The sequence below is a fragment of the Rhyacophila brunnea genome, unplaced genomic scaffold (genome assembly GCF_057557595.1).
Source record: "Rhyacophila brunnea isolate RB1 unplaced genomic scaffold, BYU_Rbru_1.0 scaffold_13, whole genome shotgun sequence".
In the NCBI taxonomy this organism is placed as follows: domain Eukaryota; kingdom Metazoa; phylum Arthropoda; class Insecta; order Trichoptera; family Rhyacophilidae; genus Rhyacophila; species Rhyacophila brunnea.
In genome coordinates this window covers 2,057,873-2,072,373 of record NW_028232785.1, presented here as the reverse complement: position 1 = coordinate 2,072,373, position 14,501 = coordinate 2,057,873, and the positions used below count along the sequence as shown (strand labels likewise).

General features: G+C 35.4%; 1 protein-coding gene across 3 annotated transcripts in view; it reads right to left on the bottom strand.

Annotated features, from left to right (window-relative positions):
- Window positions 1-8,517: 8,517 nt before the first annotated feature.
- The window catches only part of LOC147076097 (uncharacterized), an 833,775-nt gene continuing 827,791 nt past the window's right edge, over window positions 8,518-14,501 (bottom strand). For all 3 annotated transcript variants that reach the window (XM_085941637.1, XM_085941638.1, XM_085941636.1), the window contains 2 exons: window positions 10,003-10,203; window positions 8,518-9,541 (listed from right to left, as the gene is read on the bottom strand). In XM_085941637.1, the coding sequence (XP_085797763.1) occupies window positions 9,038-9,541; window positions 10,003-10,203 (705 nt within the window). In that variant the 3' untranslated portion in view covers window positions 8,518-9,037. The remainder of the gene's footprint in view (window positions 9,542-10,002; window positions 10,204-14,501) is intronic.

Here is a 14,501-nt window from a genome sequence, read left to right as displayed (position 1 = left end):
ATACTAGCATAATTTGTAAAAAGCTTCAATCACATTACGGCTAGTTATGCCGTAATTGGATATAATACTGGTGACTAAATTGGTAAAGCACATCGGCCAGAATTCGATGTATACAGGTTCGAATCCTGTCAGGTGTCATATTTTTTCAAGTACCAATGTTTCTGAGGTGTTTTCAAACAGTGCAGGTAGGTAGGTATGTTGTTCTTGTCGGTTTATAGGAAACCAGCGGCAAACAAATTTTGAAAATAGCTGATGTAGGTACCTACTGGATTATTTGTTAGGTTAGGTTTTCATTTTTGTATTCATGAATTTTGCCAAAATCAGCAATGAAAATTGGCGCGGTTCCCGCCTGGCTTCCTGTAAACCGACTTGCACCGATACCGGTTATTACATACGTAAATCAGTGCCTTGCAACCTTTTCTCACCCACGACACATCACTTCGCAGAAGACAGTGACACACCACATGTACAACAATTTATACACCAAAACATGGACCCCACAGACTAGGATATTTGCCCCTCCTACCTATCGCTAAGGTTAAAGACAGTGTGATACTCTAAAATAGAGTTTTCAAAATGGTGTTTGAGGAAAAATTAATGGTATTGAATGTTTGTATTTATTAATAGGATCCACTTGAATTATGGTTAGTTGTCTGGTTAAGAATATTTGTTTGTCGAATATTGACACAATAATAATAAATAATTATTGTCCTACGATCGAATGTTTTAAATTATTAATACCAGCATAGTAAAATAGCGCTGCAGTCGACTATTTTTAATATGTGAGCAAATTAGTAATTTGTGTTTATCTTACTTATCTGGTTGACCTGCCACGCAGTCCCACCCCTGAGCCTGGTCCTTCAGGCTAGAGGCCTATCATTCCCCCACCCTGTGTATTTTTTGACTTGATATTTGAAAGAACAACCCGAAGTTCTTGGTTATACTACATTCTCGAAATTTTTAATTATAACGAGTTGAAAAACTTTTGCACACATATATCGTAGATACGGTAGCTGAACTGCAATAGCCTTGTCGGAAATCCAAGAATATTCTTTTTTAACCGAAATCCAGAAAATAGCCAATGGAATGTAATCATGAAATTTCTTTTGCAGCAAAGTTAATTGTTTTTGAGACGGATCCAAAATTAATTGCTTGTTTTTAATTGTGGTCTGGTAGGTCCTTTGATACATTTGTAGAGATCCTTGTCTTAACTCCTTCTAGTTTATCAGAGCACGTCAATATATTATTTTCATTCTGACGTTGCATTGTTTTATTAAATAGTATTTCCAGTACCCTAAACATGAAAGGCGCATCTCATGTGACAGATGATTTTGACGTATGATAGGCAACGACAACAAACTTAATATACTTATATTCATAGACAATATTTGACAAAATACTAATATTTAATAATTATTAATTATACATGATTCTTATGCTGTCATTCGAAACGATAAGGTGGATAATAACTACCTACCTACTTATAATTTTGTTTATTGGTTGTCTTATTAATGTCTTAAAATTGGGATTTTTAAAGTACCTAACTAGCGTTGGATATAAAGCTTGATCGTCATAAATTAATGCATAACGAAACATTTATGAACGCAGAGGTCTAAAGATACAGTGAAAGCCATCAATAATTTGTAAGATAAATTAATAATATAATATTGTGACATTGGAGTGGGGAAAACAGTTTTAGGTGACAGCTATGACTGTTGCGAATGGCTTCGCAAAGTATATTTTGACGACGCACCAATAAAAATATATACAGGTGCTTTCCAAATTGAAGCACGAAGATGTTGATTATCATGGATTATAAATGGAAAACAGATAGAAGCCGTATTGGCTGTTTTGCGAAACTTTTTTGACCAGACCATCCATGCGGATGCGGTTGTTTTTGTTCGGGATATTTTGACGGGGTACTTAGTGAAAATGGAAAAATGGGAATTTTTCGCGTAATTTACATGGAAAAAAAATACAAATTACATGAAAAATCATGTAATTAAATTACTCAAAGCTGTGCATTTAAAAAATGTGAAAAAAAAATGGTTGATGTTAAAACTTGACGGCCATTCAAAATCAAATTTATAGCTTAATGTGAAAGATAAAAAAATTAAGAATCATGTTAAAAGTTTAAAAAAATATATGTAATCGTATGCAGTTAACAAAACAATTTTAAGGTAAATTTAATGGTTCAAGTATCAATTCACTAAATTTAAAAAAATAATATCTCTCAAGATATAATCTCGAAATCAAAAAAAGCACGTGCACAAACGTAAGCCAATAATAGAAAAATTGATGACCTAATAAAAAGTTAAAAAAGTTTGTTGGGTGGTTCGACTTAACGTTCATTAAATATTTCATATCAAATATCTCACGCACTATATGAGAAAAATATTAAATAAGTATGCAGAATTGCGCATTAGCTATGCGGCAAGAGATTTCATTTAAAAAAATATTTTTAAACCCACGCAGTCAGGTTTTGCATACAAACTTAAAAATTAAATAGCGCGCTGAATACAGATGAAAAGGCAAAAAAAAAAACGTGCACTAACGTTCACCACCAACGCACTAGTGTTTACAATATAAATTTTGAAAAAAATTCAAGTATAGTGACACAAGTATCCAGCATTTAGCTGGGTCACCCAAATTGAAATCCGAATAACCCCCTAAATGTGCGTGCACAAACGAAAGAAACGCGTGCACAAACGATGCACAAAAAAACGCACCCAAAAAAATTTGGAGTTTTAACATTGGGTGATCCAGGTAAATGGACCTATTTTACTTATGTACTTATAATTATTCGAATTTGACTTTGAAGTCCTTGAGATAGGGTTTGCTCTTTCTTCTTCGCGTGAGGATATATTCTACTAATTTATTTTCCTTTTTCTTGTCGTTGGTCATTTCTCCGTTTTATAATTATTGTAAATGCGTGCTTGACTCGCGGAGGCGTTAAATTGAGGTGGGTTCCATCGTTCAGTATGCCGAAAATACTATATTTTTGATATCGGAAAAAATACGCAAAAGTAGGTATGTAAGCACTAAAATTTTTATAATTTTGTACAAGAAATTGATGCAAAGTACCGACTCTAATTTCGAAATTAAAGAACATTTGGAGATACTGGAAAAAATGCTTGAAAAACGTAAATAAACCCCTTGACTTTGGTTTGAATGATATTTTTTTTAATTCATCGGGAAAGCGTTTTTTGTTGGAAAAGGTACCTGGATAAAAAGGGATCTCAGAATTTCTTAAATTCTCTCATTTTTTTGGTGAGAAGCAAAAGCTGATACATTTTCAACATTATGACAACGCGTACTACCTACCTACAGTCAAAAATAGAACTTTCGAATTTAAGATTCTGTCCAATTGCGAGTCATGATTGGGTAGTTTTCGACTGTGACTCCCCCACCCATTCTACAGTTAAGATTGTAGCTAACTATAGGTAATTGTTGCCGAAATATAAAAAATATAAAAATAAGGCAACACTGTCCCACGTAGAGAGATAGCAACACTAATCTACGATGACAGTTGTCAGTTGAAAGTCATAAGAACGTCTTTGTCCTCGAGCTGATAAATACTTACGCAGAATGGATGTAAAGCGCGAACCAGACGAATTCCAATCAGATGCAGAGCAGCAGCATTGGTTTGATGTACCCATAGAGAATGCAGACGCAACGGATGGCGATATCTTCATAAAGCAAGAATGCACAGATGACGCCAACAGTATTATTGAGGTTAGTTTTTTTAAGATAAATTGTATCATACCTACGCCTAAAGATATTAAAAAAAGATCATTTTAGACGTTAGTTCTGTTGTCCGTTTAGTCGAGGTTTACGTTTTGGTCCGTTCAGTATTAAAACGGCGGTGCATTAGACGATCAGCTTAGTTACTACAACAGCTATCTAGGGTTGGTTTGTATCGAAGTATTAACACTTATTGGAATAATTACTATACGTCAGTTGTAATTTTTAAAGCACCTCTTTTGGCTGTGATAAATTTTAGAAGACAGTTTTGACTGTTTAGACGGAAAACTTATTGTAATTGTTGCAATAAGTGCTATTACTTCGATACAAACCTACCCTAGATAGCTGCCGTAAGGGCCGAAAGTAGTCTTGTGTATAGAATAGATGTGCAGTTAGGGAGCAGCGATATATTATATTTACGTATTTTTTATCGACTAAAATGACTATTTCTCTACAATAACTTTCTAAACATATTATATTGGTTGGGATAATACAGTACCAACCTATATTTGAATAAATATTAATAAAATAATAGTATTTCAATCGAAATTTGGAAAAATAGTATCTATAATACGGTAATACACAGTAATTTACACGTCAATTGAACTGGAAACTCTAAAATCGAAATACACGTCAGTTTAACTGACAGCTCTACTGAAACGGAGACCGATCGGACAGCAAAATTTATGTTTAAAATCACCTAAACGAGGACTAAAATAGTACAATTGGCAAATATCGAAAAATCACCGGGTTTCACATCACAACATAGATATAATATAATATCTATGTTGTGTATATTATATTATATTTATATGGAAGGGTTTCTTTGAAGTTTAATTTATTAATCCTTCACTGCACGATGTTGCATTTGTTGTGTAAATAAAATTTTATTTAAAAACTTGCAGTTCTCTTCAGTGGAGAAAGTGTGCTGACAAAGTCGAACTGTTTATTCTTACATATTTGTTAAACTCATCGGGGTAGTTTTGGCGTTCCTAATTCACGAACCAAGGTAAGGTGACCAAAACGCTGTCAGTCTTTAACCCAGATTTTTCGTTTTTTGTTATTTTGACTTAGGTAACCTTACACTTGCGACTGCACAAGCTACAGCTAGATTTCTTCTTTGTATATCCATTATAATGTACAAATCTAGCCTGTACAGATGCTTTCTTGTATAAAAATAAAGCTAAACTAGTTCACTCGACAATAAAACCACACACTCCTGCTAAAACCATTGAATTGTCGTACGCTCCAACGACTTCCAGGAACGAACGTAATGAACGCGCAATATGCCTTCAGACGTTGGAGACAAAACGTTGCAGACAAAACGTTGTTCTATCGCGGTAGATATAGGTAGTTGAGATGTAAATTTCAGCACCAGCAGGTCGATTCCGTAACTTACGACTCGTGTGAAACATCGTAGTCATTCGCGAAAGTGACGTAGGTTATCGAAATAAGGCATGTCGAAACTTATCACTACCTGAATTAGTCTTAATCTGTGTCGACAATATTGCACATACCAAAGGGTACTCGTGACCAGAGACGGCCATACGACTTGAGTCTCTCTTTCTCTCTCTCGCATTGATGTCTCGCGCCGATACGTAGGTAGTTTAGTTTCGAACTGTCAAAGGTGACGGACTAAACTGCGATCGGACACTATTATCTTATCTTTACTCGCGAGAATAATTATATATTATTATTTTATATTTCGCCAAAGCATTGCTATATGCTTGTATCGTTCACCCAATTATTTTAAAAGATGTCAATCCCAGAAATAGTTTCTTTTGCTGCAGTTTTAGGATCACGTAATCATCCGCGAAACAGATCAAATAATTATGCTAACTTATCTGAAAATGCTTTTTTACTCAGTGATGCACTATTTATACGTAATTTCCGCTTAAACAAAGAGCTTGTGAGATATCTTTCACAAATTCTCACGCCATATATGGTTTTGCGAAGGAGACGCTCCGCCCTTGACATTCAAAGTAAGGTTCTAATAGCATTAAATTTTTTCGCAACCGGTTCATACCAAATGCCTGTTGCAAATGGCTTAATACGAGTTTCCCAGTCTTGCGTATCACGTGTTCTGAGTGAAGTGGTGGCTGCCTTAAACTCACCCGATATTTTTAATCGGTGGGTTAAATTCCCTACAAGCCCAGAGGGACTTCAAGGCATCCGGAATGGTTTTTACTCCAGGTATCAGTTTCCAGGGATAATAGGGTGTATTGATTGTACACATGTAGCCATCTTTCCACCTAATAAACATGATCCATTAAGCCCAGAGCATATTTATGTTAATCGTAGAAGATACCATTCGATAAATGTTCAGTTAGTATGTGATGTGAATTTAAAAATTCTAAATGTGAACGCACGTTATCCAGGAAGTGCACATGATTCATATATACTCACCAACAGTAATGTTGAACCGATGCTCAGACGTTTACATACCTAGCCGCGGAGAAGACAACTCTTACTTGCTTGGGGATTCAGGCTATCCTTTAAGATCATGGCTTATGACTCCTTTACATACCGTAGAGCCGAATTCGCCAGAGGAACGTTTTAATACCAAATTCACCACAGTTAGGGCAACTGTCGAGCGTTGCATAGGTGTTTTAAAAATGCGTTTCCGATGTCTCCTAAAACACAGAGTCCTTCATTATGCACCAAAAAAAGCATCACTTATTATAAATGCATGTGTCGTTCTCCATAATTTATGTATCGAGAGCAATATGCCTGAACCCGATCCAATTGATGAGACTTTGGATTTTGGTGATGTAAATAATGAGTTTATTTATGTAGATGAACCGCCTCGTTATAGGCGGACAAATCCAGATTTGATTGCCGGCCAAAGAGTTCAAAGTAGACTTATACGTAACTATTTCAGTCGCCATAACACTTAGTTAAACATCGTAAAGCCATGTAATTATTTATATTTAGTTTAATAGGTACTTATTATTTTATTATCATCCTAGGTTATAGTATTATAATGTCGTCGAAGATTCTCCAAATGGGTGAAGTATCGTAGGCCTGACGAAGGAAAGTCCATGTAAATGTATTTACTACCTTCATTTTTCCCTATATAAAAATTATTAAATTTAATAGGTATAGTCAAGTTGGTAAACTTGCGTTAATTACTGGTTGGACATTTTCCTTCGTCGGGGAACCTTAACGAGTTTGGTCACCAAAACACTATTGAAAGATTTTATGGATAAACTGATTAAGTATTGCTAAAGAAACATAGAACATTGATTTAATGTTGTTATAATAATTTAATAAGACATTTTTATTCAGATTCCATATTGTCTTTATAATGCTTTCGTGACTTGCATTACCTCAAGGGTCAACATGGAAACATGCTCTTGATATAACTTAACATGTATTAACATATAGGCGGATTTGTCCGCCTATTACGAGGCGGTTCTTCTACATAAATAAACTCATTATTTACATCACCAAAATCCAAAGTCTCATCAATTGGATCGGGTTCAGGCATATTGCTCTCGATACATAAATTATGGAGAACGACACATGCATTTATAATAAGTGATGCTTTTTTTGGTGCATAATGAAGGACTCTGTGTTTTAGGAGACATCGGAAACGCATTTTTAAAACACCTATGCAACGCTCGACAGTTGCCCTAACTGTGGTGAATTTGGTATTAAAACGTTCCTCTGGCGAATTCGGCTCTACGGTATGTAAAGGAGTCATAAGCCATGATCTTAAAGGATAGCCTGAATCCCCAAGCAAGTAAGAGTTGTCTTCTCCGCGGCTAGGTATGTAAACGTCTGAGCATCGGTTCAACATTACTGTTGGTGAGTATATATGAATCATGTGCACTTCCTGGATAACGTGCGTTCACATTTAGAATTTTTAAATTCACATCACATACTCTCGCCAAACTTCTCCAGTTACCGGGTCTTCCTATATGAAGCCAGTCCACTTCTACGGCGTCAGCCCATCTCCTTCTTGGACGGCCTCTGGGTCTCTTCCGTTGAGGTAGCCACTTCGTCATGATCCTTGGCGCTCTAACTTCAGGCATTCTCTCCACATGTCCCGCCCATCGTAGTCTTTGGGACGTACAGTATCTTATGATTGTGATTTAAATTAATAATAGCAATAAATTATAGGTAAGTATATATTCATTGTATAAATTAGTCATGAAGGAAGCTACATGTTAAGTTATATCAAGAGCATGTTTCCATGTTGACCCTTGAGGTAATGCAAGTCACGAAAGCATTATAAAGACAATATGGAATCTGAATAAAAATGTCTTATTAAATTATTATAACAACATTAAATCAATGTTCTATGTTTCTTTAGCAATACTTAATCAGTTTATCCATAAAATCTTTCAATAGTGTTTTGGTGACCAAACTCGTTAAGGTTCCCCGACGAAGGAAAATGTCCAACCAGTAATTAACGCAAGTTTACCAACTTGACTATACCTATTAATTTAATAATTTTTATTTATAATAAGGAAAAATGAAGGTAGTAAATACATTTACATGGACTTTCCTTTGTCGGGCCTACATTATTGATACATCACCCATTCGGCGGGTTAATCCAGAATCTTCGACCGACATTGGCATATCTTCCAGGAGTTATATCACTCCATGTATATAATATCAAGTGGAAAATATGATTAACCTGAAATCAGATTAGCATGTAGCAAATATTATATAAACAGCCCTGTCTAATAGAGGCTCCAACGTAACCCGCAGTATGATTAATATTTTTATGCATCTGAAATGGATTTTAGATTTTTTTTTATATTTGATTTATTAACTAATTGATGTTAATTATTGCATATTTCAATAATAAAACTTTTATGTAACAAAGTAGTTAAATGTGTGCTCATCATAATCTGCTAAAATAATATTGAGTGATGCTTGCAAAGGTTATGAAACTGAATAAATAAGTACCTACATAATATTAAAAATATTAAGTTTATAGGTGACAACGCCAGTTTTTAAAATGAATCAATTGATTCGTTAAACCATACTCACCATTAAGTCTGTAATAAAGAAAAATTAATAAATTGACACAAAATCAACAAGGACAAGTGAAGAATTAGAAATAGCAAAATCCATTAAGTAAATGTGTTTGTGCAAAGTCAACCTACCATCCAAGGTAGAGATTGAAAGGTAAATTATTAATAATATCTGTGTTGGTCTAATCGCTCGACGAAATAAAATTTGCTATCGATTCTAACGCCGTAGCTATAGGTACGTAAATTTGATGCAATCAGTTCGCGAGATGCTGTTCTATTGTCATTTATGACATCTTGAGCCATATTTAGAGCTGACTCAAGCGCGACAGTACTACGGGATTGTGTGTCAACATCTCCCGAAGCAACGTACAGAACGTGCTGTGCGTGTTGCACACCTCGTTTAATTTCATCTCCTTCATTTTCAACGTATCTTGCTGAAATTTATCCAATATTTCCATGTGTTTTTTGCCAATGTCACACATTGCCTTTAAGTTTGACGCCTTGTTACGTGGTAGACACGGTGGGCCTACTACCTCTGAAACATGCAAATATTCTGGCGCTGCCACCTGTACCCTACGCTGTGATGTTGGCACGGCCAACTCCTCAATGGTATCGTCATCTGGATTCTCAATCATTGACTCCGGTACTTCATCTAGGCCTCGGACGGATGTCGGATGTACGAATTCCAATACTTGCAGATCTATTCCGGTTAAAACTTGGGCAGTTGAAGGTCCGCCTCCTGTAGCAGTCGAGTCTCTGATTATTGCGGCTTGCTTCCCTTTCGTTTTATTCCGTATATCGTGCCATGTCTGCAAATTATTAACCATTAGTTAAACACACCTTCACCTATATCATCTGTCAAGTTAAGGCGTGTCAACAATGAAAGACCCCGAACAAATAACCAAACGCGTACAAACTAAAAGGTTGGTATAATTTAACTAGGTAGGTACACCATGCGTCAACTTGAGATAAATTAACTTTAAAGAGGCCCATTATAAATATACACAGCTGTTTCCATGATTTTACTAGTACGGGTATTCGACCTTATAATACTTGTGACACCCTTTCATAAAACCCAAAAAATTAAACGCACATTGAACGCTGTTTGAATAATTATGAAATACCAAACCACAAATTATCGGTATTACACCGACCACAGTTCGATCGTGCCTCCGTTGTATTTTTATATTAATGAATCACTGCTGGGCACTCAAAATATATTAAGTTAGTACTTATAGCATATGTATAGTATTGGGTAGTGGGTACTCACCTTTCTCCAATGCTTCCAGTCTTTATTTGAGCCCGGAATCGCATTCAAAGTTAGAGTGATTTCTTGCCATTTACGTTGGGCGTCTTGGAATGTGAAGGTGTTTGAGAACTTCCCAGTTACCAATTCCGGCTCACTGCCCATGAAATCCAACAAGATTGTTTTCTGCTGCACACTACAATATGGTTTTCTTTCCATCTTGACCTGAAAAAAATAGAAAAACGTAACCTTACCAGACTGGATAAAGGAAACGAATGATGTAATTTTTGCGTCGCGTTTACTATATAGTAGGTATTTTGATTTCACAGGAGTTCCCGGCGACTATTTCATCGTAAATTCAATGTTACTACCTACAAGCCTGAAGAGTTTACAATCCGAAAAAATAAATATGGGTGTTGTATAGCTTAAAATGAATCAAAGACAGAAGATGTATGTTATATTTTGACGTTTATAATATTATATCCATAGAGAAAACAAAAGTGGTAGGTAGGTACCTACCTAGGTGTAATGTTGAGATGGACATAACCTTACCTAATTTCAATTAAGATCACTTTATTGAAGCTTCTCCTTTCTTTTGCTCGACGAAGGACGTAAATTCGTGTTCCTGTTTCCCGATTTACATGTTTATTTTGATATTTCGTTTCATATGTGACAGTGACATTGAAAATCAAAATGTCAAAATGAATAAGTTAGGTGTCGTCCACGACAATTACCAATTTATAAACAATAAAGATGCCAAATTATTATATTATTCACAATGTTACTTAATACTCTGTTATCTTGAGTTCAATTAATTATGTTAATGTTTTATAATGGTTTGTAATGAATAAATACCTACATACAAATAAATGTTATTGAAGACATTGTGTTTATTTTGTTAAATCTTGTTTTACAGTGTAATAATATCATATGGTTTCGCAATTATGTAAGGTTATATTCTACGTACATATATCTATATCATATTATACTAAATCAATCGAATATTATAGGAATTATACACAAACATAACCAACAAAAATAATGATTTCGTTTGACATTTCATTTTTGACGTTTCATCTTGTACCATAGACACCGATTTTCTCGGTTTTGGCGATGTTGCCAACTGGTCACTCGCGAATTAAAATAGTCCGTAGCGAGTGGCTTCAAAAATAGGTGTTATCGTATACGACATGAAACGGGCGATACTAACTTGTCATCCCACACGGTTGTCGACCACACGAGTCGATAGTTACGAATTCGGGCTGCAGACATCTGACATGCTCAATACCGGAGTTCTGGCGCGTACGATCCTGAGCACGCGGTAAAGAATGTGCGTGTAAAGGCCGCCGCTGTTAGAACGATATACTTATCAGCCTGATATAAAAAGTCTCGCAAAAACATAAAACACAAATTAGTATGTTAATAAATGTTTTTAAATTTCCTTACATTTTATGTGTATCATTTTTTTATATAAGCAAAAAGTAAGGTGCCAATGGACTTTTTTTTTATTTTAATAAATATGATTTTGTTATATTATATCATGTGTGGGCCAAAAGAGAATGGCACGCGCCACAAATTAAAAAAAAAATCGGCTTATTTTGGCACGACGATCAAATCCTGACGATAATTTTCGCTCCATTGTTTTGTTTTGAGAACAATACATATCTGCATACATATAATATTTGAGGCATTCACGGTTGTTCTTTTATGGTAGTAGATTTTTGGGTTTCCACCTTCTTTGGGTGTCCTTCCTTCTTTCCTCGACGTTTCGATAGGACATATATCATTTCTTGATAATGGCCTCTGCTACGAGCCCGAAGCGTCGAGGAAAGAAGGAAGAAGGACACACATTGGAAACCCAAAAATCTACTATGATATCTCCATTCATGTTTCACCGTATCTAGTTTGTATTTACGATAGTTTCTACTGAAAATACGTCTCAGTATTGTGGCAAGACTTTTCTAACATTACCTTGAATGGATCCTGTCCTTGTGCAAGAATGCAGTGGTCGCACGGGGCGACGCGGCGGCGTCTTGCGAAACTCAAAAATATAACCGTGTGTAAAATGTTCGTAGACAGTGTCTTTTTTGGGGCATAATACACACGGTTATACGTTTCAGTTTCGCAAGACGCCGTCGCGCCGCGCCCGCCAAATCACTACGGCCGAGCACTGTCACGTTGCTCTTGAAATATTTACCCTTAACATGGATGTAAAGCGAGAATGTGATGGAGCACACTCCGATACAGAAAGCAAGCGTTTGTTTGACACACAGACTAGCCATGCAAACAACCCGGACCCTCGCACTCACGTAACGTAAGAGAATGCGGACGTTTCAAGTTGCAGTTTCGAGGTTAGTTTTTGGAAACTAATCTCTTTTACAATCACTTTAGATTGCGAATAACAATGCTTATTTTAATATTATAAAGTGTTGCTTTTTTTTACAAACTATGTAGGAACTTGCGATGATATTAAACTTTGTTTCAAAAAATTAAGTACTTGTTTATAATATAATTTGACAGCTACGATACCCTGCATCTGTGATATAGGTTAGTTTACCTAGATTATCTACTAATTCATGTTAAATATAATTATTATACATTATATATATTTTTATCTATTTATACCCAGCGGGTTGTTCGTATTCAGATTACAGGCCAATAATTGTAAGTAGATATAATATTTGTAGGTACACATTATGTACCAGCTATCGATGTTACCAATTTATGTGCAGGCCACATCATGTCGACATGAAAACAATCAAACTAGTGGCGATTAGAAAAAGCTTTGGGAAAAATTAATTTAAAGAACCGGTGTCATATTAACCTAATTAATTAACTAAGTTCATAAAGCATTATTATTTAATATTTTATACATTTAAAATAAATAAATACGACAATCTAAAGTCGGTTAAAATTCTATACCAGTTTACATTTCAATAAATGTGTTGTTGTTTTAGAGACAAATAATTTTTGTATTGGTAACACAGTATTGGCAACACAAATTATTAGTCAGAAATCGCGATACCTACCAAAATTGTCTGCCGAATGGTCCAAGATCCAACGTTCGATATGATTTATTTCGTTCAGTTTGGTTTATATTGCTGGAAATAACTTTGAAATCTGCAGTATAACAGTAACTAGGTACCAGTTCACGCGATTTGCTCGAAACCGGAAGTTAAAAACCAATGTGACATGAGACACTCATAAGTGCCGAATGTACCGTAAAGTGTACTAAGTGTGAGCTAGTGTAACGAAATACTCAAACATTACGAGTAGCTTCAACATAACACTGTAAGGTGCATGTTGGACATCATGCGTCAAGACTTAAAAGGTATTTTTCCTGAGACAAACAAAAGTACCTACGCGATGTGATCCTGCTAAACTGGTGAGATGAATTGGGCCGGACCATGGCCCCCACATCCTGAAGTGTTTGTCTCACTTATTTGGTTGATTTGCCACGCCGGGCCCCTCCTGAGCACGGCCCCCCAGGCTAGAGCCCTGTCAGCCCCTCCTTGTGGGGGCCATGGGCCGGACTATCGCTCGTTGAGATTACATTCATATGTCAAATGCAGTCATATATTGGCGGCCACTGATAGAAGAAGAAAGAGCTGTTTTACCGTTACATAATATTAATAATGTTGTTATTTTCAGAATCGTGAAATCGGTCTGACTAATATAAAATCTGAGAATTACGAAGAGGCAGTCGTCATCAACGTAGAATTTATTGACAACGCAATTCGCCAAACCGATAATCAGAATCCCCAATGTTCCTCTGATCCACAATACAGGCCATTAGATCAGGTATGTTCAATTATAAAGATAGTTTTTTTAAGCCCATTCAAGTCAAAATGGATGATTTGCTAGCGTTGTTTAATCGTGACTCTATTCATGTTGTTTTGCCAGGATATACTAATCAATGAGTAGTAGGATTAATAAAATGAGTGATTAGTACTCATAAATGTCAAGTCAGGGCAGTGTTATAGATTAGTTTGACAGTTACCGTTTCGTAAGTTCTATTTTAACAAAAAAACAACCAATCCTTATAATATTTACTTGATAAAACACATTGCATGAATGCTATATGAAGGATTTTATTATTATTGAATTGAATAAGCAAATCCTATTTTTTTCTAGATTTCTTCTCGGCAATGTTTCACACATAAACCACTAGACATCGTAAGAAAATATACGGTTAACAATAGCCTGGCCATTAACAACATAACACCTGCATCCAATAAAATGGAAAATATAATACAGCATTCAGAGATAACTATAGATGAACAAAACGTTCAAGTTCTGAAATCATACTTGCCGAAAGTGGTTCGAATTGTCTTAAGAAGAGTTACACATTTTCCACGCAACTTTATTTGCAATGATTGTTATGGAGTGTTTGAATCTGTAAATCATCTAAATAGTCATTATATTTCATGCACGAAGTCTCAGCATCTTAAGTTATACAAAACACATATTGGTAAAAAATCACATCAATGTGATTTATGTTTTAAAATATTCTCTCGAAATAG